Source organism: Annulohypoxylon truncatum (genome assembly GCF_022578515.1).
Source record: "Annulohypoxylon truncatum strain CBS 140777 unplaced genomic scaffold F4807scaffold_63, whole genome shotgun sequence".
NCBI classification, from domain to species: Eukaryota; Fungi; Ascomycota; class Sordariomycetes; order Xylariales; family Hypoxylaceae; genus Annulohypoxylon; species Annulohypoxylon truncatum.
The window spans coordinates 43948-68190 of NW_025953849.1; the positions used below are offsets into that span (position 1 = coordinate 43948).

General features: G+C 47.6%; 5 protein-coding genes across 5 annotated transcripts; 2 read left to right on the forward strand and 3 right to left on the reverse strand.

Moving 5' to 3' along the window:
- Positions 1-2898: 2898 nt before the first annotated feature.
- Positions 2899-6158, reverse strand: F4807DRAFT_356881 (HSF-type DNA-binding-domain-containing protein). The gene is made up of 7 exons (XM_047995523.1): positions 5456-6158; positions 5352-5368; positions 5203-5275; positions 5000-5140; positions 4044-4934; positions 3784-3979; positions 2899-3720 (listed from the first exon to the last, which is right to left on the reverse strand). The coding sequence occupies exons 1-7, from the start codon at positions 5516-5518 to the stop codon at positions 3206-3208; spliced, it is 1896 nt and encodes a 631-aa protein (XP_047848740.1). The 5' UTR covers positions 5519-6158; the 3' UTR covers positions 2899-3205.
- A 6068-nt stretch (positions 6159-12226) lies between these two features.
- Positions 12227-13034, forward strand: F4807DRAFT_448415 (uncharacterized protein). The gene has a single exon (XM_047999932.1). It carries the CDS (start codon positions 12673-12675, stop codon positions 13006-13008), a length of 336 nt encoding a protein of 111 aa, XP_047848741.1. The 5' UTR covers positions 12227-12672; the 3' UTR covers positions 13009-13034.
- A 2909-nt stretch (positions 13035-15943) lies between these two features.
- On the reverse strand, positions 15944-17754 carry F4807DRAFT_454819 (guanine-1-methyltransferase-domain-containing protein; the record flags this gene model as incomplete). The annotated part of the gene is made up of 3 exons (XM_048000634.1): positions 15944-16017; positions 16212-17253; positions 17290-17754. 3 exons carry the CDS (start codon positions 17752-17754, stop codon positions 15944-15946), a joined length of 1581 nt encoding a protein of 526 aa, XP_047848742.1.
- A 1505-nt stretch (positions 17755-19259) lies between these two features.
- On the forward strand, positions 19260-20109 carry F4807DRAFT_357317 (ribonuclease H-like domain-containing protein). Its single transcript, XM_047995524.1, has 2 exons — positions 19260-19370; positions 19452-20109. The coding sequence occupies exon 2, from the start codon at positions 19499-19501 to the stop codon at positions 19988-19990; it is 492 nt and encodes a 163-aa protein (XP_047848743.1). The 5' UTR covers positions 19260-19370; positions 19452-19498; the 3' UTR covers positions 19991-20109.
- A 1655-nt stretch (positions 20110-21764) lies between these two features.
- Positions 21765-24086, reverse strand: F4807DRAFT_448425 (kinase-like protein). The gene is made up of 5 exons (XM_047999933.1): positions 23733-24086; positions 23141-23683; positions 22758-23026; positions 22483-22700; positions 21765-22424 (listed from the first exon to the last, which is right to left on the reverse strand). Exons 2-5 carry the CDS (start codon positions 23416-23418, stop codon positions 22074-22076), a joined length of 1116 nt encoding a protein of 371 aa, XP_047848744.1. The 5' UTR covers positions 23419-23683; positions 23733-24086; the 3' UTR covers positions 21765-22073.
- Positions 24087-24243: the final 157 nt, after the last annotated feature.

The following is a 24243-nucleotide window of genomic DNA, read 5'->3' on the forward strand; positions in this document are numbered from 1 at the left end:
ACCGCGATGACTGGATACATTCCCGTTCCTGTTCGGTACTGGGGGAACAGCCACATCCTATAACAAACGAGGATCCTTCCTCACAAGCACCACCAAACTCCACTACCCAACGTTCCGAACTTCAACTATGTGAAGAACAGCACCGTATAGTCTCAAACCCCGCTGCCTCACCACTTCACCATCAACATCGTCACCGGGCACGAGACCATCTCCAACAATCGATCCCTTCTCGAATTACCCGCTATATGAAACGCCGCGCCATGAGACAGACGCGCCAATCACGGGGTCAGGGGAATAAGAGGCAGGATCTCTGGGAGCTTGATCAAAATGGTAGGCCTTGCTATGCATGATCAGTCCTCAACTAACATATTGGTGTCTAGGTCGTCCGTGTCGAGCGGCAAATATAAGATAGGTGCGAAATAATAATAGATCTTGTTGAAACACAGCTCTTCACTTACTAGTCGTGATTAGGTACCATAAAAGGAGCTGTAGCGATTATATGAGGCAGGCAACAGGTGTTAGATGGAGTCTACTTGATAGGAAAGTGCGACAAACACTGTGCTGGTATTTAAGATCTCAGTGCGGAGATCCAAGCTTTAAATCTTCTTCGACAATACAAAATGTAAAGCTGCTATGTTAATATCAAATAATCAACGAACGAGCAAGCGTCTGGAGCCACCCGTGAGCTAAAGTGAAGCCCCTATCGGTCGAGAATTCGAACGATAGGGGCTTCGGTTAAACCTCGGTTGAATAAATTCGGGGGCCATTAGCTATGTCCGCGTAATGCGGGGACCTCATATCAACCAAGTAATCTGATACGTACACACGTGGAGCTAACCAGCAGGTCGGGAACGTAGTAAGTCTGGATCGAATATGATCTAGACCGGGCGACGCAGGGGCGTAACGGCAAGGGTGGGCCAAGGGTCGAACGACTGCCGTGGAACAGACTGCGGTCTAGGCTAGAGCTCTACAGTTCTAGAATCTAATCCTCAAACTAAACCTCGTGAGCGAGCCCCTGGCTAGCTGCAGACGCAACCCTAACCGTTACCTTACGCGGCTTGCATATCCATACATATGTATGTACATTATGTAGGAACGGACATATGGATGTGCATAGGGTACTGCCGCTGCTGCTGCTAGTCACGCTTCCCCGGTCTCTATCCAGACGGATCTAACCATGAACCGGTGTTTGGATTGGTTCATATCCTCATCGGCGTTATCTTGTATCCGTCTTTCTTATTTGATACTGAAGCGTTTGCTGTATTTTCAAGTCTGGAACCGGCAATAAGTAAACAGAGAGACGTCTACGTACCAATCTTCAAGCCACGAAATCAGCTGCCCAATGCCTTAAACAAGTTGGGGTGCCGCGTGGGTCATCTGTTCAAAGGTCGATGTGAGCTAACTCAACTTATAAAACATCGATCCTTTATTGTTCCATCACCAGTCAAGAGTTGTTGGCGTTCTAAGAAGATCTACCTACGTAGATATGCGAATCATATGATCATGATATACGTACTACTAGAAAAGGGCAAGGGTCAGGGGAAGTCGATCTGTGCCGAGGTTTGTGTTTCCAGGGGGAATATCCCACGCTTCCCGGGAGGCTAGAGCCTGGCAAAGAGGGTTGGCAAGGCCTTCTCATTAGTCCACAGGAGTCCCGTTCCGTAAGATCGGTGTCTAGATCAGCAGATCCTGTTACCACCTGCAGAAATACTGGGACGGGCACTCTTTTGTGCCCGGGGTGTATTGATTTCCCATCGTTATTGATGGGGTTTCGATCTTCGATCGCATTCTAGGCTTAGCCAATAATTTGCCATTATAACATATCTACTAACGATTGCGGCTCAGTCGACGGATTCTTATTATTTCGTCACACTTGTTGTTCGATGTCAAATGTACACGGCACATAAAATATGTGCCCAGGTATGCTTAAAACACGACTTTTAAACGATGTTCAGGAGTTTGCTCGCGTGTCCAGATGCTTATGATAGCTAAAATCCAGCAGCGGAAGTCCGGCTGTTATTTAATCTTTCGAGTTTGTGTCTTTCCCTTAAGATTAAACTTTCCCAACAACATTTGAACCTTGGAGCTTTTTGTTTGCTCTTTCCTTGCTGTACTATATACTATACCTACATGTACCTCTCCACCTGAATATGGAAGATACCTACATATTTCTATAGGTACTTTCAATGGCATAAATGCCTGCCGAGGAAACCTCAGTTTCCTTCTCGCCTTCATTCTTTCCTCGCCTAATCAAGTCGTTCCTATGCTATTCACTGTTCTCTATTGCCAAATATGGAAGCCACTTTACAGCATAGGTCCACATGACACCGTTACCAGTCCACCGGTACCAATACAAACGCGAAATCGAAATAAGATGGGAAAGAGAGGAAGAACTAGCGGTCCACGCTGGGGGTAAAGGCATTTAAGGTGGGCACGTGTATTCTCAATTTAATGTACACTCTGTTTGCGCTGGGTTGAAGTTTCCTTCTCACAGCGGCAAGCCACAAACCACAAAACCTTGACACTCCAGCAAATTCTCTTTTCCGAACCCTCAACTCTCCCACAACGTATACTCGTGGGCAAAAGAGCATTCAATCGTTCATCATTTCCTCCTTTATCGTTCATCTAATCTCTTCATTCAAGATGGAAATCCTCGATCGTATTCGTTTGTCATCTAGTCACACATCTACCCGGGCATACGTTACTATCCGATGCTTTTAAATCCAAGAGATCAACTGCATCTGAGACAACAGTAAACATAACATGATTGGCTTTCTCAAGCCTTCCATACAAGAATGGTCCTAGGCGCTTGCTCTTCAAGCCCCCTCAGGACGACCATTGTATGCAATCTAGGCTCGACATCCAAGCCCTTCCCTCGTACTTCATCCATCCAACCCAGGAGCTGCTGGCTCCTTGCTACTGATATACATGCAGTTATTGCTCTAGAAAATATTCAAGGGGTATTCCATGATCTAACACAGAGCTCTCTTCCGCTCCGAGTGCCACAATAACTTCGACACAGCAGACCAGTCAGGTAACCCCCATGCACGAGATTTGCTACGGTACCAAAGTCAACAATACCATGTCCTTTTAACGTATCGATTACCGAATTCCGGCGGACCTCGTGGACGAGCAACTAAACATGAGAATATATACAAGTCGGGATCAAGGTATTAGTGGGAAATTGGCAGAAATGCGATGTTATTCATGGGTTGTAATTCCCCTGTGGCGCATATAGCCGTTGTCGTTTCTCGGGCGGCCCGTCTGAGCGTTGTATACCCTCGGGCATTCTTTGCTGCGGGGGCATGCCCATTTGCGGCATCATGGCGTTGGCGTATTGGGGCTTCTGAGTCCCACCCGGCGTGAGCACCATCTGGGAGCCGCTGCCCGCGTTTAAGTATCCCTGATCCTGTGCCAACGTTGGCGAAGCGTGGGGCATTTGACTAGGAGAATGCCACGAAGCACTCGTGGCCGGAGATTGAATCGGGGTGGTGTCGAACTTTCCTACCGGACCGGATGAGGCTGCTGATAGGGGGGCCATGCCAATTCCTTGGTTCGAATACGGACCTGGCGTCGGCGGTTGACCGGGGGCTCCATTCGGGTACATCGAATCCATCATGCTCTCGGGGGGAGGGTTCCGCATGAAATTGGCAAGATGTTTTCTCAATTTGCCAATCATTCCCTCCTTGGTGAACGGTTTGGCAAGCACATCTCGCATACCTAGGCACGATGTCAACATCTCGAGAGTCGGATGCGAGGCAGATGAAAAAGAAAAGGACCTACCCCAGTGGAAGTACATTTCAAGATCCTGCTGATTAATATTGGATGTCATTGCGATGATTGGAGTGTTGGGTTGCACTTCGCGGATCATCGCCGTTGCCGAGACACCGTCAAGTTGAGGCATCACAATATCCATGAAAATCAAGTCGTAGTAATGCTGTTTTGCATTGACCTTGTTTACAGCTTCGAGACCGTCGCGCTATGTCATACTGTTAGCCAAACATGTGCCCTCACGCAAAGAATCGAGAATTACGACTACGTACTGCAACCTCTACGCCACAATCATATTGGGCAAGGAATTTGGAACCAATTCGAGAACACGTCCTGTCGTCTTCCACGAGAAGGACGACGGGTTTCTTGGATCCCCACGGAGAACCACTTTGCGACGGACCTCCCGGCGGAGTTTGAGAATGCATCGGCGGTCCATTAAATTCAGGGCTAGGGCCCATCGCGTTGTCCTGCACAGGTCGGTTGTATGGAAGGTTATTGATGTGTTCGGCGGCGAAGGGATCGATGCCTATCGTCTGACCAACAGGATAGACAAGGTGTCGCATATCATTCAGAGGATCATGTAAGAAGGGATTGGCGCCACCTACACCTGGCGGTCCCATCATCCCGGAAGAACCAGCGGATTCAGGGGAGCCGCCGGCTTGGTGTAGCTGAACCGACATCCGGTTTAGATCTCGGTCAGCGACATGATCTACCTGAAGGCCGTTGAGAATATCACGAGCACGACGTAACTCGAGAGGCGACTCGGAGCCGTCCGACAAAAGGTTTGCTGTGTTTGATCCATACCCGGATGTTGCGTGGCCTGAGCTTCGGCTACTTTCTTTCCTTTCCTGCTCAACTTTATTCAAATGGTTGATTAGTTCGTTGTGTACCTGGTTTTGCGAGCGAACTAGCTTCTGGAGGTGAAGTATTTCATCTACGAAGATCTTATTCGCGTTCACAATTTCGTGATATGATTCCTGGAGCTGTTGAACCTGCTGCTGCGTCGCGGCTAGCGTCTCGCTGAGAACAAGAACTTGTTGGTTAGAAACCCCGTATTGTTCCTCTGTGGCCTGAACCTTCCTAGGCGCTGGTGCCTTTCGTCGGATGTTATCAAGATTATCTTTTCGATCGGCGCGAAACTCGGGATGCTTGAATTCCCATGCCTGTTGTACATGGTCAGATTCTACTGCGAATTCATGATGCTTTCATCAGGGAAGGCAAGTATTACAGATGCGCCATATGGGGATTGCCCATTCTCTTCGTTATGCCGCACTTTGTGAAAATCGTATTTATTAAGTTGTCGAACGAAGCTAGCAAAATTGCTATGCTTGAAATGTTTCGGCAGTATAGTCTTGGTAAATTTCTCATTCTGTAAAACGGGGATCAGTATCTATCCGAGACCTACGAGGAGCTCAAGCTCGCAAGTTTTACCTCGAGAACAACAAAGCTGTCACCTTCATTGCCCCACCTCACCACCTCACTGTAGGCAGGGTCTTCTAGCATCCTATGAAGGCAAGCTTCGTTAGCATAAACGAGTGGAATAGCTATTCAGATAGCTATCGAAGAGAGGAGTGAGTTACTTGTATAATTTGCGAACCTAAGATCGAGCGGGTTAGCGAATTCCGTATGCGACGAACCGCGATAACGCGGTCTCAAAATACGAGATTATCATCACCAAACTTACAAAGTCGCTCGAGTTGTTTCCCGCGCCCTGCGCCATGGACGCTATGTCACCTTCCGGAGGCATGATAGGCGATCGGGCTAATAGCCCGGTGTTTATGTTATTTCAACTGTCAAGTATATATATCTCGGCACGCGCGCGTAAAACCGGCCGTCTCGATTGACCGCAAGGGAGAGCTCGGACGGTGGCACAGCGACGAAGCGACGTTGAAGTTCGTGCAACTGGATCTCGAGCGACGGTTGCTTGACGCTTTACGTACTTCGTGTTCGTGGTTCGTGATTCGGGGACTCTTCTAATATTTCCCCTCTAGGATTGCGTCAAGCGCGCTCGAAGGATTTGATAGTATGCGTGGTATACGCTCTTCGTTATATCTGTAGCCCCAAGGCGCGGTACAGATACGCAATGGAAAGAATAACAATAGCCGACTACTCCTAGTTGCCTTTTCTACGGGCGTTGAGATTCCGACGGTAGACGATTGCCAAGGACAATGCGAGCAGGACAGGCAAGCAAGCAAGCTATGGCTTTCGTCTGATATATTCGCAGGGTACTATTCGAGGTACTGAAGGCGGTGTCCGCCTAAAGATTTAGGTTGTGTCACTCAATTGGCGGGAATGGGTTCCAGTGCTCGATATGAATACCAAAAAAAACATGACGAGCTCACCCGAACAGGGAAATGTTTAAAGGCTTTTGAAAATGAATTGAATGGACGGGACAGGGTGGGTGGGCGGTATTCGGGTGCACCTCGTTTTTCTGGGGCTGGCTGGCTAGGCTAGCTTTGCGAGGTTACAGTAATAAAAAGAGAGAGAACGCTTCAATTCATACATAATATGGGGGCGTCCTGGGCAGAAATCCTGGAATGGGGAAGGGTGGGTTAGGAGGGGGACTTGGCTCATTGTAAGTGCTGAGAGAGCAGCAGAGGACAGGGAGGAGAGAGAAGAGAGAACGCACATACCACATTCATCGAATGGATACATCCATACCTCCCCATAACCGCATCCCACACGAAGCAGAAGCAGTAGTAGAGGCAGAGGGTATGAGAGAGGAACAGAGCGGCAGCTCAGGGTGGCCAAAGGTAAGTAGGTACCTACTTGAAGCTCCTCTCGTTTTTTCCCTACCCAGTGCGCTCTAAAACTCCTCTACCGGAAAATTTCCAGGAAGCGTGACGGCATAGGGTCATCCTCTATCCAACCTGGTAAGTCATTCATCATCTACTATTGACGGAGTGTGTGGACCCCTGCAACGTTTTCACGGTACCCTCGTACTACTTCCTCTTATAGGCTAAGTGTGTCTCTTTCTCGTTCCCGTCCCCCCTTTTTTTACTTCGTTCATTTTCTTTTATTCGTTCTTGTCTTCACACATTGCTAATTAATCTAAGAGCTCACAGTTTCCTGCAACACATATCACGGCGCACATGTAGCAAGGACCCTTATTCCCTCAGAAAGAAAGGACCTTGTCGTATTGTACAGACTAGGTTATTGTGCAATGCTGCATACGTCGTACATATGGAGGGCGGCCGTGCTGCGCGGGCTGCGGGGAAAATCCGTCGAATAGACGCGAGCGGGTCAGCGGGATACCAATCGTTGTGAGCAAAAGCACATGTGCTGTTAAGGGTGGTCCGTGATCTCGAGGAGAAGATACGGCTACCGGAGTCCTATCACTGCATAGTATTATACGCCTACAGAGTAGATCCTCTAGTTAGTCGATAGGTCATTGGCTGTCGTGTGTTATATGTATGGTACTTATATACCGGTTAGTGCTAGGAATAAGAGACTATGACGACTGGGCCCAGTTGAGCTGTTCTGATGCGGATGCTATCAGATCTAACGAACCACTCTTCAAGTTCAGCTTAGTACCCATGATATATCGTATGCAAGAATTTGGAATTGGTGGTCTTTCCGGTATCTACTGCAATAAGCTGAAGGGTGTTCAGAATGCTCAGTACCTAAATACAGATACACGAATTCTATAAAAGCGACGCCTCTTTGAACAATGTTGCCTCCTGTGTGCCGCGAGTCACGAGCAGCACGACTCATGCTCAGTCTTAATCCCAATCCTCCATGGGGGCGAGGCTATACCAAGATGGGACACACAGCGTAACAGTTAGTCTCAATATTTGTTCCCACAATCCTTTTCTTATCCTTCTCTTCACTCAGCTCGTCTTTTTCTACTTCGCTTTTTCAGTATACAGGTCGTAAGACTCGTATATAGAAGAGGCATACCATTCGCAAGGTAATACAAGCGACAACTTATCCCACATGACCAGCTTCGGTCTAATTGATCCCGGTGTATGTAGATACCTACATAGGTAGGTAGATAAGATATATCAACGAGACTCATGTACAATATGTGTGCTATTGACATATTTAGCCACGCATCAAATCCTCACACCGTTATTATGTTGATGTAGGTACCTAGACTTCACATGGGGCCTAGGGTCAGAAAAAAGAGACCTTGCTGTCGGATAAGAATAACGGTAAGGCGAGAGGAAAGCCGGTATGATTGCCCATGCCCTTAATGATCGTCGACACCTACAGCAGGGCCACTCTATCCGCACCTTCGCTCGTATACTACTTCCCCCTTATCCATCCCTTTCAGCCATGCTGAAATCCAGCGCGTTTCCGTCAAAGACATTCCTCGGTATTTCCGAGCCAGCATCAGCCGCGTCCCGTCCCGTCCTGTTATCCTAATTCGGACAGGGACGGCCGAAACGAGAGGAACGCCCGTACGATTTCAAAGATTCAAAAAAAAGACTAAGCTCAGATTAGAGTCGCGGTCCAGAACCGCCGGCGACCCAGGAACGTGGACCTTTGGGAAACGTCCGGCTGGGACCGTGGGCTGCTAACGCTTATGGGCTCGCTGCTTGCTTACGGTGGTCTTTTAAGGCTCTGTGTTACCCACGATGCAAGACACCCACGGGCGCCATCTGGGATCGATCTAGGTATCCTTAATTACTTAAGCTTATTACGCCGATTTGCTTGCTCTTTTCTCGACTGTTAGAGATATGTAATATATCATTCCATTCGTCACGGATCCGAGGAATACTCCGACTGCCAATACATCTGGCCTACAAAATTATACGAGGACCGATCTCTAGGAAAATTCTTCTTGCATCCCCTACCCACCCCAATCGAATAATCCAATAGGTATCGGGAGTATCCGTCTCAAGACAGCAGGATAGACTTGCTTTTTTTTTTTTTTTTTTTTATTACTCATCAACCTAAATATTTCCCTCCCTTCTCCTTCCCTGGCTCCCCCATTTCACCTCCAGTTCGCACGAACTAGCCAGATTGTGGCGTGGGAACAGCTCAGCTTTCGCCGCTTCTTCTTCTCTTCTTCCTCCTCCCCTTCTACGCTAGTGAGAGAAAAAAAAAAAGTAGGTCCGGCGCGTGCGTGCGGCCGCCTCCCCCATGACCCCTACCACCACCCACCCCCGGCCCTGGCCTGCCCGCCAAGTTGGGATCGCAGTCCCGAAAAGTGCAAATGATCGGCAGCTAATACCGCGATAGGCACGAAAATCGCGACACCGGGCTAGGTCAAGTTTACATACCTACATAGTAACGTAGTGTAGGTAGGTTAGGTATTTATTTGCCGCACCGCACCTTACATACATACATACATACATACGTATACTACATACTACCTACGCAATGCATAACCCAGGCTTGCCCGGATACCTTAGTGACCGGCCTAACCACAAGCTAAAGACTGACCCCAATCCTGTCTTGGCCTGCTACGTGTGTACCTACCTCGATCCGGCATGTATTGGCACGGCAACCTGGCAATCCGCCTGGATAGCGTGGAAGACAGCGCAGCGGGATATGTAGATATATCCATCCCGAGCGGAGTCGTCGCTGCTAGGCAGGTAGAGGGAGGGAAAGCGGCGGACGGCTCGGGACTTCCGGAAGTGCTTGTTTTTGGAATTGAGAAGTCGTTTCTTGGTGCGAGCTTGACGCCCAGGGTGTCCGTGGGGGGATCCAAAAGCCAAGTCGGGGAGAGAAAAAAAATCACAGGTTAGAGGTTAGGTACCTAGGTAGGAGGTAGGTGAGTAAGCTTGGGTAGGTCTACTATGTAGGTAGATATTCCCATGGCGCGAAGCGAGCATGAAGCTAAGTATGCAATAAGCACCTACACAGGTAGCAAGCAAGCCTGCCCTCGAACTTCTTCAGCACTACATGGATACTTCCCTCCTCTTAGCCCGTAGGGAGGTAGGGCGGAGGAAGGGAGAGGACGGCCTTATCTTTCTCACAAGCCCGCGTTCCATCGGTTCAAAAGTCGGCACTCAGCCCAATTCGATTACTTGCGTCCCGATCTGGTTTCGCGGTTGAGATCCAGAGATCTACTAATCCAGATCCGTCGTCCGGGGCAAAAGATTCAGATAAAACTTTTATGGCACGATGCCCTCGTGGCATTTTTATGTCCGTAAATTCCCGAATTCCCGACCCTTTTATCCTTTGCGTTTGAATATGGTCTGCTATGTACGATACCTGCTGCTTACGATATTATATGTATTTCCTCGTGCCCTAGCACCTCCCACCCTAGAGTAATGTGAAGGTTAGGTAAGCCATGGCATCCTAAAGATTGGAACTTAACGCGTTTACTTGATAGGAGAATAGTATCCGGGTATCTTCCGTGATGTAGATTAACAAGTCTGAGGCCTCTCAGGTTGTTAATTACCTACAGGTAGCTATGTTCTCGGCTTCCCGAATAGAGTTACTACCGACTCTATAAATATCTTCCTGTCTGGACCTACACTGACATTCGGCGGTCCCGGCAGAGGTCAAGTCACTCGCTCGCGCGTCTAATAGCTAGCAAATTAGGATATTTGACTCCGCTATGAGGTTGCAGTGACGGTATTGCTGTCCTCAGGGTTCATTTCTCTTCCCGCCAACCGACCTAGCTACGATGCTCTCTAAAGCTTTGGTCTAAAAAAAGAAACAAGAGTAGTTTTCCGCAGGATGCCGTTGAATATACGGCGGCAGTACCCGTCTATAGGTGTGGCAAGAAGCCTAGCTTTCGTTTTCAATAGTGTCTTGTCTACACCGGATCTCTCACCCAGAAACGTCACTAGCTTACTGGCTTAGCTTCTCTATGAGGCGAAGAAACACGTATTGAGGGCAGACCAACTTGCCACGCAATTATTCCCATGTATACAGACTTACACGTGGGAACTTTGCTCGATGTCCCAAACCGCAAGCGAGGAAGCGAGGCGTGGGAAGGGTTCGTTCCAAATTAGCCGGCTGGCAAAACCCTGCCGCGCGACACGCCATCCGCGATCTACCAGCCGCCGTCCCGCGGGTGAGCGGGCGAGCAACGAGCACTTACCTAGGTACCTACTTACTGACTTACTTACCTCCCTACGTACTACTACGCACATGGATAAATTCCATCCGATATCCGTTCGGCTGCTTGCGAAATAGGGTGCGCCCACAAAGGTAGGGTAGCTTTCCCATCTCCCCCTCCCGCTTGATAAGATATATATTATACTTGCGCGTCTGCGACTCTACAGCAGGTACGTCGTAGTATGTTCAATGCTACGGTACTATGTCCCTGTTCTTAAAATAGCGCGCGGCATACAACCGTACGAAACATACCTGGCAAACCTACCGCTACCCACAGCCGAAGAGCGAGGCGGCATAGGATAGAAAGGGGAGCGTATTATTATGGGGGTTCTTTCCGGGATGTGGAAGTGTCGTCGCTCCGGAACTAAGACCTCTGCCGAATTCCGAGTCGGGGCTACGGGTGCGCGAGGAGTGAGAGGTCAAAGGGAGGGTGTACGAGAAGGAGTGCCGTTTACATAAGCCTTGTGATGGTGGGTATGGGTATGTGATGCGGCTCCTGTGTGATACGGGATGTCTTATGTTCACTTGCTCGGTGTCTATCAATCGGTATCATCTGCACCTACTTCTACCTACCACTCGAATGATATCGTGTTGTTACCTCAAGTAATAGAGTCATTTGCAAGAGGTATGTGCTTTGGGGTGCGAAACTCACCTAACTATTTGGCTATTATGAAATAAGGGGATGTTACACATAATGTTTTATATTTGTCTTCTGATAAAAGAGAAATAGGGGCAAATTCCTCAACAATGATAATTTACCTCACCATACTTCAGATAAGATGTAATTATGATCTAGTTCTCATACTTAACTACACATTTCGTAGCGAACTTGGAGTGTAGGGAATTAGAACACAAAATGAGTAGGGATTAGCAGGGGGTTACATGATTTATTCAGGCAGTCCAGGATGAGATACTCTTGGTATAAACAAGAAAACCTCGTTAAGTTGAAGTTCATACAGGATCTAGTGACTGGTTAGGAGCTATCTGGGGAGGTTTCGCCCTACATGCTACGTAGACCATCTTCATCATAGTCTCTCTATTCGTGAATACACCGAATCGGCCCTACCAACTGAATGACGTTATAATACGACAGAGTGATACTCTAGATATCTGCCGTGGACCATTGAGCTCTAACCATAATTCTTAATCGTCAGTGTTTCCTCGATAAGGACGATGTCGACGGGTATCATGAGTCAAAGTCGTCTATAGCAAATAGCAATACCAATATGATCTCTTTAAGAACGAGCTAAGCAGTATAACCGTATATAGATATAGAAACGCCTCATCACCTAGACGTGGATTAGTTTACTATACAGTGAACTGGAGATTGGGTTTCCATCGCGACTAGTCATTGGACACAACTATTCTCTCAGATTCTATAGTATCATCCCAATAGATCGAATATCTTGAAATCAATCACAGAATATTTATAATCATGAGAATTCAGCTAGGCTCGTACAACGTGTACGCGCCGAGGAACGAGGGACTGCAGCTCTGTACGAGAAAAGCTTCCAATCCCTTGGGCCACCGAAGCAAGGGAGATGCAGTGTGCAATATTCTCGTCCTAACAGATCGGAATATGTCATTTGATTTGATCGTATTCAAAAACACGGTCCCTTCTTAACCCAATCATTTTTTTTCGGACATTAAAAGATAAAAACGAGACCCATACCTAATGGCCTCCACCAACAACCCGCAATGGCCGATCGTTGGATACCTACCGCCCCATGTCCGACCGCCGAGTTTTGTTGGTCTGCATCAGGTGATAAACGAAGAAAAGTATCTTTCCTTCCTTGAGGCTCGTCGGATGAGACACGCAGATATCCTCACGAAGACTCCTTTAAACCGCCAACCGCGCCTCATCGAGGGTCTTCCTCCGTCATGACCATAACTCTACCTCCCGGCACCATAACAACCGTCTCGGGGCCCGTGACCGATTTCGACAACCTCGTCCCGCTTCTCACGACCTTCACGCCCACGGTGGCCTGCGAGGAGGACTGGGTGTACGACATTCAGACCCCGGGCACGGTGTGGAAGGATCGGGACTACAACACGGACTACGCGGAATGGTGCCAGCCTTTCAACGGCGCGAATACGTTTTATAGACCTGGGATATGTCCGAGCGGCCAGGAAATCAAGTCCCTCGATGTGACGGTGGAAAATGACGGGGGAACTTTGGGCGCGTCATGGTACGTGGCGCTGTGCTGTAGCTCGTAAGTCTGCGAAGTATTTCATCGCCTTTCCTAGAAAGGGGCTTTAGACCCAAATCGATTTTATTTTCCTCGTTCTTATACTTATATTGACGTTGTGATAGAGCTTACAAGGTATCGATTCACGATGGGTACACGGACCACCCGGGATGCGTCTCGGGGCTTGCACCGCCCGTCGTCGCCGCCGTTACGGACGAGACGGTGAGCCAGGATGATATGTCTACGCTCCCGACGACGACGCTGGGAACAGCCGTTGTGGGGATAATGGAGCCTATAAATATAGTCTGGAATGAAGGCGACCTTACTTACTTTTCGGCCCCCGTTGCAAATTCCTTCAGAGCGCTTATGGGACTTGCCCCTTTACCGACGACAACAGATGGCTCGGGGTCTTCGGTGACGCCGGCCATTCCTACCAGCACCTCTACCGCAGATGACCTTGGGCAGGACGGCGGGGATGAGAGGCTCCGGAGCAGTTTATCGACAGGGGCTAAAGCCGGGATCGGCATTGGCGCTGTAGCCTTTGTAGTATTGCTAGTAACGATATTTTACCTCGCCTGTGTTCGTCGATGGCGAAAGAGGAGCGATAAACAGGGCCTTGGAACGGTCGTAAACACCGGTTCGAATGACGACAGCCTGCTCAAAAGGCGTAGTAGAATGAGTTGGCTACTTCCGTGGAGAAGGAGGCGGACATGGTCGATCGAGAATGCTCCTGGAGAATTGCATGGGCAGGATACGCAAGAAATCGATGGGCGGCAGGCTGGAGTGGCGGAATTGCAGGACACGCAGATGGCAGGTCTAAATAACCCGGTGTGTGTTGCTCAGTGGCATACTGAATTGCCAGGGACCACATTGGCGACACAATCGCACACGCCAGTAGAACTTGAGAGCCAGCCTCTGAAAAGCCCATCATAGTAAGACATAAAAAATGAGGGCACACCTCATGTATGGAAGTATTCATTAAATATCCCAGAAAGTGAAATCCTCCTGCTTGGTCTCACCTTAAAAGTGGACGTGATATAGTAGAAGGTCAGTATTTCTATATTTGGGTCTCGCTGCACCAATGACACATGTCCTGTTTAGCAGGATTAACATTTGCTGACTCAGTGAGGGCTGAGCCCTGACATCCCCGTTAGTCGTTGGTTGATATATCAGTGCTGATGTTCGCTGGCTAGACTACATAAGGGAAGCACTTTTGGAATCGTCCGCCGCGTATACTTATATATAATCATAAAATGCGCGCCCTTTGAGACCCTTGGGGCCTTCGGATGAGTTGGAGCTGGGGAAAACCCGGAATAGAGAACGCGAGCACATCTGTCGTCCGGATGCACTTCGATCCCCAATATACGAGCACGCACCAAATACCAAGATGAGATAGGTGGTTATGCATGTCTTGGAGGAAGGTGATGTTCGTAATCGGAATACCATAAGAGTCACGTACAACGTGACGCACAGCATCGACTTTGGCAATATGTTTCTTGCACGCATTATGCTTGTCCAGGTGGCCTTTGATGTTAAAAGCCACGTCGCATAGCCCGCAATAAGATTTCTTCATGGCCAAATTTTTGGCAGCAGCCGACCTTCCCTCTAGGACGGGGATTGGCGGTTTGTCATCGCTCCTAGCAGTTACGCGGGCCTTTTCGAGTCCACAGGTTAAGGGATGACGTTGTCGTCATGATTCAGACATCCATGTTGCAACTGCTGTGTCCTTCGGCAACAAACCTCAATCTATAAGCTAATCGTGCCACTTGTTCGTTCATAGTGAACGGCCCTGCGTACTGTTGTCCTGGATTTGCGAGATCCGCTGGCATCCTTGCCACGGCGAGGGGTCGAGGATTGCAAGTGGTGTATACAGCAACGCCGAAGCGTAGGTGCTACCAATTATAAGGTAGTCTTATAAGGGCCTGGGTGAAGATACCTCCTCAATACGACTGGGCTAAGCTATCGTTGCGAAAGAGTAGTTGTTCATAACCCGGAGGTCCTCCGGTCGGAACGGATAGGTGTTACCATCTTGCGACGATATGGCTGGACGTCTGTGTCCTGATATATCTCCTAAGTGTCTGATACCACAATCATATCACCACAGTAGATATCGTTGTCGTCGATGCATGCTAACAGTCTGTCCATTTGACGCTGTACGTATGCGTTGCTGTTCTTATTGACTCCCAGCCATATGGAGGACCAGCCGCCTCCTAAGGTCAAGGCCTCGACTTTGTACTTGGTTGCGTTCCATTTCGTATTGTTGAGTGCTGTTAAATTTGCTGTATTCAATGAGGTTGGTAAACATTGAAGTTTTCGATATGTAGCTGAAGCAAAGTGTGCTTGAGAAAATTCGAGCAGATTAAAACCTAAACTTGTGTGGTTATCGGTTACTGGCGACTCGTCACTGCTTGATACAGAAACGATATGAGTTGTGAAGGAAAGGGGGTACATAACATGTTTTGTCGCTATGAACCTTGAGCAATATACTTAACCACCTCGTTGGTCGTACCTACCTAGATGTAGTAGGTATATTGGTATATTAACTATTATAATTATTCATGTTAGATAACAGAATCAAGTAATGGATCTGAGACCCTCTTGAAGTATGTCACACATTGGTTTCGTTCACCTTAGATCAAGTTTGTGGTGGGTATAAAGCTCCAAACACGAGCTCAGGGGTAAATTGGAACTCATCTGAATGATGGCCACAATGAATCAAAATATTCGCATTCAACTAGGATATACATCATATTTATGGCCATTTCTAGGAACTGCTAAAGCTTAATGTTATAGTTAGGACGGATCACGAGTTCGGGAGTTTTGATTTGCAAGGCTTCTATGTACCTAACCATTCGGAGCACAGGCAAGAGTAGTAGGGGTGAAAGGTGGTCGTCCGAATACTAACCGCAAATTTGGGCCGAGTTGTACCCGGATCTCTCGAGAGGAATACAAAGAAGAACGCATCATGCATTCCATGCCGTGTACATGATAGGCTCTCGTAGTCTCGTTCGGTCTTCTGTGAAGTAGGATGTGAGAGCTTGTAAAGTGCGGTAGTCGCTCAAGTGTTGTTACTGCTCGTTGGCTTCAGATATCTGCTGGGTGTGACCATGGCGATGGCAACCTTCATTCGCCATTCTCGCACTCTGTTCTTGGTGATCTTTGAGCGCGGAAGAGAAGCAAGCCCTTTTTTCCAGCTGACCGGCTTATCGCGGACGTGGGTGGTCTCCGTACATCTATCTTGGTTAGTTGGAGTGTTGCCAGCAAGTGTTTCTTTTCTTGCTTGCTGGACTGGCGGCACTGACCATGGTTGCTGATCGGATGAAATCTTCTCAGCCTCCTTGTTGAAACCATCCAATCCCTCGCCCTCTGTCTGGGCTGGACCGTCAGGTTCTTGAGTTGTAGGGTTTCTAGGTTCATTCGATTGCGGAGAGGTCACGTCGACGTCTTCGGTTGTAACCGCGTTGTTCGTCGACTGATCTTCCGGTGTGGTTACTTCAGGATTTGCTTGCCCTACTTCAGACTTACCCCCATCCTCCTTTAGCTTCCCGCCTTTTCTCGTAGGAATTACCTTCATGAAGGCCTTTCCCCAGTCACCCGTTTCTAACCATTGGAGCATGATCTCCATGACGTGGTTCGTGGCTAGGACGTGGCGGCTTTGCATCACCATGAACTCGCCGATAGGAAGCTTTGCCGTGCGGACTTTCTTCTCCCGTGCGATTTTGTAGCATAAACCTTTCTCGCGATTTTTATCTATAATACCGCCGATGACATAAGACACGCCAGGTTCGAGGCGATCAATGGTATATGGCGAATCGGCGGTCAAGTAGACAATAGATTTATCTACGTCGGACACTTCGGGTTCCGGAACAGGTGCAGACTTTTGCTTCTTCTTGCCGTCATGATCGGGCACGACCAGCGAAATGGCATCGCCCTCTTTGCCTTGCGCGAGGGCCTCGATAGCTTGGCCCTCCTTAGGAGTTCCCATTAATTCCTTGGCCCGAGTAGCTGCATCAAGAAAATCGCCTTCTACGAAATGGACATTCTTCCAATTCTTGAATTGATTTTGCAAGATGGTCTCGTTTCTTTCCTTCATGTGGCCTCCGTAAGAGCTCACGAACATGTGGACGGGATATCGGGAGTTTCTGTTGTCGGAATAGCAGCGTGTGACCTGGTTTGATAGCGATACCAACTCCTTCTCCATCATGTATTTTTCGAATTGACAATCGAGAATGACAGTCACAGGTGCTTGAACTTGGGTTGGCTTGGGCTGTCGCTGGGGTTCGTCGAATATTGGTTCCCTTCCTTCAACAGCGGCAGCGGCAATCTCTGCTTCCTTCTCAATGCGCTTTTGCTCTTGTTTTTCTTTGCGCTTCTGATTTCGTATTAACCGCTTGTCCTTCTTCTTTTCTACCCAAAGATCTCGTCGTCTTAGTTTTCGCAGCTGATTCTTGGATAGCGTAGGGACGGGAGCGGCAGTGGTGGTGGTAGTGATAACGGAAGTAGGATAGGAAGCGGGATCGGATGTCAACGAAGGTGCAGGAGCAAGCACATCTGGTTCTGCACCATTCTCTAACTTGTGGCGCTTGCAATTGGCATCGTTCTCGGCTTTCTCATGGCCATCGTCGTCCGGGTATGGTCGTTTCGATCCTAGAACTTTCTCGGTCTGATCTGGATTTTGTGCAGGTTGAACTTCAGATTTTACGGCGACAGCCGAATCCACCAAAACTCCGGAGGAAGGAGGTAGATCACCCATCTTATCTTCAATCTCCGCCATGTTTTATACCGACTGAATTGACTCTGATATTAGAGAATTGCAGAATTAAAGACTGCAAAATGGGTTTGTAAAAAGATGGATGTCTTAAGAAACTTTCTAAGGATTGGTGGGGTTTGAATTAGTGGGATCTAGAGCTGCGAAGATCCCTGCAAGAAATCGAATTTAGTACGGGTTTTAGTGCGCTAGCGCAAGCGTGCATCTGTAGCTCGTACAAACTGTCAGACCCTGTACCTACCTTTTCTGGATGGATGTCCTTGAACCTCAAGGCTCAGTTGAATTTATTAGGGAAACTCATGCACCTTACAGTTACAGATAGCAGTCAGAAATGGCATTAGGTAAAGGTCCCGAACCAGAGTTTACCCGACTGCCAGAACCTGACCGTCGACAAGCAGGACCAGGAGTCATAATCACGTGACGTGAATCACAAAGTCACGTGCACCCCTGACCGTCGTAATACAACTCGCAGCGCTGTCTATTGGATTGCGGTAGTTCTTTTGAATACTATATATGGGATGAGCTATTCTCTCCTCTAGCCAGGTGGATCGGCAGCTGTCAACTTGAGCTTCGTCTTTACGCTTGATATAAGGAAGTCAATCTCTGATGAGACATCATTGCGCAAGATCCAATTATACCAGCCCTGTTACATTCAAACCAAGACCCAAAGGATCACTTAATTACACATTCTTTCCTTTGAGGATGACTACAACTTTGTTGATCAAGGAACCTGTTCAATTAACATATATGACAATGCTAAAAGTAGAGCGGTCAACAAACAAGAAACAAACAAAATATCATCGAATAATTTATATAATCCAACATAAACGTCTAGAAATTCGTCTTTCTTTGCCCGAATTCATTATTGTAGCATTATTAATAATGCGAATAGGGGATTAAGATCCTAAGAGTAATAAGGACGGCGAGACCAAAAGTACCTAAGCTACCTATAGGTAAGAAAAGGTGGTCGGGTAGCAAAGTTCGCGATACCGTCAATGTCAGTAGCAAGGGTGGTCCTAGTCACTTAGGTTCTCCAATGCAGTTTTACCGTCCCGTAATATACTATACCACGAGTAGACGAGGGTGCTAAGAGGCCTAAACACAAAAAACTTAAGGGGAAACAAGTAAATAGGTGAGGCGTGAGGCCCTCATAATGATGGGACTACTTAAACAAAATGAATGGACTTTGTCAACTACATTTTAGGAGACGAAAGAATTTCCACGTTCTAGGTTGTCTGCTGTAAACGGCCAACGACAAACAGAACAACCTCCTCTGTTTGGTTTGTGGAATGCCAAATGTAACGCTGGGTCAGCATGATCAATAATCAATTATCGGATACTGTATTAGCCTTAGGCTGGAAGACTTCTATTGGATATAATAGTGATCTGTTGGCTAAGTTCTAGTGAACAGCCGCTATAGATTAGGGATTTCGGCCACTAGAGAATGGCTCCACACGGTGCAAGCATTTCTAACTTACACGGTTTTGGCCCGTGAGCAAACGTTGGGTGCGAAACTTTTGACCTGAACCCTCGTAGAAGATTCCCATGTAGTTTCTTAGGAGATAATCAACTAAGTACTTGATGGTTCCTTAACCTGAAGTCTCGCTATCTTGTTTACACACGTAGGTCCCTTTTATTCTCTTCAAGGACACTCGTTTAATCAGGGGAGAATCATACTAACTACTACCCATACTACGGTTTAGACTTCATCAAGCTACCCGTAATCATTAACCCCGACTCATAACACGTCATGGTGTATATAATGAAGTTTTATGTCGACGGCGGCTGTCGACGCAACGGCTACGATGGCGCTATCGGAGCTGCCGCCGCTTGTTGGATGAGCTCCAATCCCAATGTATGCCAGCATTGGACAAAACCCCTATCTACATATGAATATAACGCAACAAACCAAAGAGCTGAGATCCTAGCTATCATACTGGCTCTGGAATTGGCACTAGAAAAATACGACAACCTGGATTCAGACCCTAAGCTAGATGTCACCATCCATTCAGATTCTAGATACGCAGTTGGATGCATGAACGAATGGATCTATACTTGGGCTAATAACGGATGGAGGAACGCACGAGGCGGGCCAGTGGTTAATCGCGATATGATCGAGGAAGCTTCCGACCTAGATGATCGCATCAAGGAATTAGGCATCGTCAAGTATGTCTACATCCCGAGAGAACAGAACAACCATGCCGACAGAGCATGCAACAAGGCTCTGGATGAGTTGGAGTGATTAAGCTGGGCGCTCGAGTTAACCAACGAAGATTAATAATGAACTTGATGGGATGGTTTTTGCACTTGGGCTTCATCACCATGGTGGCCCGTTCGATTGGAACGATTCATCATGATTTTAGGACTTGTGGTTTATTAACATTACGGGAACATTTCCATTAAATATCAAGCAAATGTAGCTAATATCAATATGTATTATCATTGTGTCTAAGATTTTGTGGGAAAAGGCAGCTATTCCGTCAATCCATAGAGTCTAAGGAGCTTGGGATCTCCATGCCGCCAACTAACTGCACCAATATGCGATCTATCTTGGATTCTGTAACGCTAGACACAGGAAGTTGACGTATGGTATATGGGCTTGCCCTGACGCCACGGATTGCTCGTTGTTCTTTCGAGATACGAAGATGTGGGTGTCTGTGCATGTTCCTGATCCCGTCTCCTGCGCGGCGATGAGCGCCAAGACGGACGGATATCGCGAATACCATCATAGTTTGCGGTCGACTTTGAGGCAGCCTTGATAGGAAAAAAACAACTAGCACGAGGTTTAAAAACATTTCTAATCGCTTGAACGGGATCTTGGACCTTAAAGGCCGCTGAAGATCATCCCTTGAACAGGATCATTCTGAGCAAAAGGGGGTTAAATAGGGGTATTATTGTGGGTCGGAAGGAGAAGTACTTGGACACCTATTTGAGGAAGCAAAGTGAAAGTTACATCTGGTTATTAAGCACTTGTAGTAAGAAACAGTACTTCTCATCTGACATATGGTGTATTTCCAGACTGTCCTTTTCCCCATAGGTAACCTTAGCTTCAATATAGATAGAAAGCGTAGCTTGTCAGAAACATGCTTCTCTACCAAGCAAGTAGATAGTCAAGATGCAACTACGTTTCCTCATTTCTAAGCTTTAGCTGATACATAGGTACTATAAGGTCAGATGAAGTTTGAAGCTTCTTCTATTTACCATAATTCCCTTCCACCATACTCGAAGCACTCCCGAGACTCGTTAGTCATCACGTTGAACAGCGTGGTGCCATACGTTTCGAATGTGGATAATACTATAAGAGATGATACTAGCGAAAAAGTGTAATTGACTCCAGCTTACCACGCCGTTCTCATGGATGAATAAGTTCATCCACCATGTCGGCGGTTTGTAAGTACGTTAGTCATCACACTTGACTAAACCCCCCTTACTTTATCCCTTACCTATTCATCCGTACTCCCAAACCATGCATCATCGGCATACCTATTCATGGAATCCTCGTAATCAATATTCCTAGATTGTTTATATAAATAGGACACCATTACCGTTGTTCACTAGATCCTCACATATCTTAACATATGAGGGAATAGGCGCGAGTCGATGAGGTTATCTAGGTAGGTAGGTATATCAACCGACTGTCGGTCTTATGCAAATGTACCGTATAAGGTGATGAACGTATGTTGTGAAACTTGACAACCCTCGATTTGGTGGTAAACTACTTAAATACTGTCAGGTTTCGCAGGTATATGTGCAACTTTAGGTTACGTAAGTGCGTCCCAATGTTGAGATCATGCCTTACCGGCTGAGAAGCATGATACGTTAAAAGTGCGTGGCTTCTGTCTCAAATATTGTACACCTAACCTCAACACAACGGTCCTAAGATACCAGGCGGGGATATCTGATATTAGCAAAGTTGGATTACAAGATGGCGCTCGGCTTTGGCTTGGCTTGTACTTCGTCCTAGGTTCACGATCTCACAAACTGGCATTCGCACCATAATCGAAGCGCCAAGGCCATGCCCAGCCTGACTTAGGTAGCCACAATACGTGCAGGATCAAATACGCTGAATTCAAGTAGGTAGGATGGGTTGTTGCTTGCGCCATTATGATTACTCTATCTTGCTTGTGTCTGTATTCGTGTCCGTCTGTTGTTGTATCGTGCCTGATTGTTGTCTATACCCTCACCTCTATCCATAAGAACCCTTTATCAGTCTATAAAAAAACTTTGCTTATTGACCTTATCCATTGCCCAGTGGTTCCGTATCCCTGAAACCATTTCGCATAAGCGCGGTACCGAAAAAAGTAAAAGAAAAAGCGAGCGCAATTTTACTCGGGAACATCGTGAAACCAGACGTGATCAAGGGCTTCCTGCGCCGTGATTCTTCGTCGGGGATCGAAGTTAGTCATCTTCTTGATCAGATCCTTGAACTCGGGGTCGAGCGCGTCGCTCTTCCAGAGCGAGAACGGCCGTCGCGGGTTCTCCGTGCCGAAGGAGTCCGCCATACGACGTAGCTCGCCAGCCCAAGGGTGTCTGCGACCCAGGTAATCCATAAAGGATTCGAAGTCGTTCCACTCGGCGAAGGTAGAAATCTGCCGTTCGATGATGGGCTTCTGCAGGTCGACGCCGGGCGCGCTGTCGATCCGGAAGATGACCATTCTTAGGCGCATGAATACGAACTGTCGAGGCGTTTAGTATATGTAGCCACAAAGTATAAGTAGAAACCGGCGAACTTACCACGAGCGCCAAGGAGAAAATGTCCGAGGGCTTACCCACTGCGCCTTGAACGTGCGCCTCCGGACTGCGCCAGAACTGGTTGCCGACTTGGAGTCCGCGAAGAGCTTGTCCAGGCGGGATGTGAGTCGAGTCTTCCAAGTCAGACAGCTGAACTCGGTCAACAACAAGCCCAGCCGGAGTCTCGCGGTAGTCGATCATTATGTTGTTGGCTTTGATGTCTTGAAACGCCAAGTCAGCAAAGGCCCGAGCTTAAGTCCGAAGTGGTCGAATCTCACCTAAATGCGCGATGTTCTGGTTGTGCAGAGCAGCGAGTCCTCGAAGGGTGTCTCGGAGTACGCGCTTCTGCATAGGAAGAGATAGGTCCTTGAAGACGAAGTTGAGTAGATGGTCCGTCATGTACTCATTGACGAACATTCTCTGGTCCGGGACGGTATCCCGGAGAGCCCGTAAGTAGGGCGAGTGGTTGAACCTGAGCTGCAGAGGAAGCGCATAGTTGTATTCGTTCTCGAATAAACTCTTCAAAACGAACATCTTCTCATTCGCTCTGTCGAGTTGTTAGAATTGATAGACTTTGAGTCCGATGACCCCACATAAGCGGTGACAAAGGCGAAAAAACGTCATTTCAGTGGAGTTTTCTTGCTTTTTTTTCTTTTCTTACCTGGCGAGATAGACCTGACGGTCTTGTCTGTCCTGCAGAACATTTTCGATAGTGTACTCTCGACCAGAGTAACCCTTTAGAATAACACCTGGTTCAAACTGCTGGCCATGGGGGAAATGGGCGACGCTGTGCGGAATGGTGCTGGCCTTGCGAATGTTACCTCCGAGTCGAGCTCCGGAGCTGCTGTGAAATGATGTAGTGGATAAATGGGCACGGCCAAGTCTAGAAAGGGGGTTTTTAAGCGCGGTGAAAGCTGCCGAAACGGCGCTTCCGCGCATGGTATCTCGATGAAGGAAAAAGAATAAAAAAAACCCTGATAAAAAAGAAACGAGAGATTAACTTGATTATCCGAATCGCGATATTTTGCTTATTGTCGATGAAAAGAGGAAAAAGGACGTATTGAAAATGTCGCAGAAGCTGAGAAAGATGCAAGAGGCGCACACCGAGTTTGTTGAAACGCTGCAGTGAAAGGGACCCCAGAGAAAAAAGGACCCAGGACCCTTGAAAATCCTTAATCCTGACCCCTGCTGCCCAGGCGACAACCTTAACACCGACTTAGTAATTGTTATTTTTGCCCGCCAATGGTACCCACCCGAGTGGCTCACGTGGCAAAGTCACCGACCGCCGACGAAATTACTGTATGGTTAGGTTGATGCACTGTATGGTACAGTAAAATTGACAGTGCCAATGGTAGTATCGCACGTAGCCCACGATACTCAATTGATTTGCATTCGCAGGTCGTCCTAGCAATCGATATGTCCGTGTTTGAAAATCGATGACGGAGATGGTTGGGGTTATTATAGAATTTGTTAGGTACATGCACGACAAAATGTTGTTTTGAAGAATTTGGTCGCGACAAATTAAAATCACTGGAATGTTCACTCCATAATTTTAAGTTTTTGGTAGTGGCGGCTTCCATTGAAAATCAAAGGACATCCCCTGAATTCATCGAACTTAAGAAATACTCCCCAAATAACATTCACCTTTAAGGTTCTCGATATGCCCAAGTTTTCATCACCGCTTTTTCATACGAATGCACTAAGGTACGTGCCATGCAAGTATAACCATTTATCACTTCACCCTCTTTTCAGTTGGTTGCTGGC

Bases quoted from the DNA above. Each gene is read 5' to 3' on its own strand.
- F4807DRAFT_356881 (XM_047995523.1), bottom strand. From the start codon at position 5,518: ATGCCTCCGGAAGGTGACATAGCGTCCATGGCGCAGGGCGCGGGAAAC. The intron at 5,141-5,202 runs GTAAAACTTGCG...CCCGTTTTACAG, and splicing joins ACAGCTTTGTTGTTCTCGAG to AATGAGAAATTTACCAAGAC. The intron at 3,980-4,043 runs GTACGTAGTCGT...AGTATGACATAG, and splicing joins ATTGTGGCGTAGAGGTTGCA to CGCGACGGTCTCGAAGCTGT.
- F4807DRAFT_448415 (XM_047999932.1), top strand. From the start codon at position 12,673: ATGACCATAACTCTACCTCCCGGCACCATAACAACCGTCTCGGGGCCC.
- F4807DRAFT_357317 (XM_047995524.1), top strand. From the start codon at position 19,499: ATGGTGTATATAATGAAGTTTTATGTCGACGGCGGCTGTCGACGCAAC.
- F4807DRAFT_448425 (XM_047999933.1), bottom strand. From the start codon at position 23,418: ATGCGCGGAAGCGCCGTTTCGGCAGCTTTCACCGCGCTTAAAAACCCC. The intron at 23,027-23,140 runs GTAAGAAAAGAA...ACAACTCGACAG, and splicing joins CGTCAGGTCTATCTCGCCAG to AGCGAATGAGAAGATGTTCG. The intron at 22,701-22,757 runs GTGAGATTCGAC...TGGCGTTTCAAG, and splicing joins CCAGAACATCGCGCATTTAG to ACATCAAAGCCAACAACATA.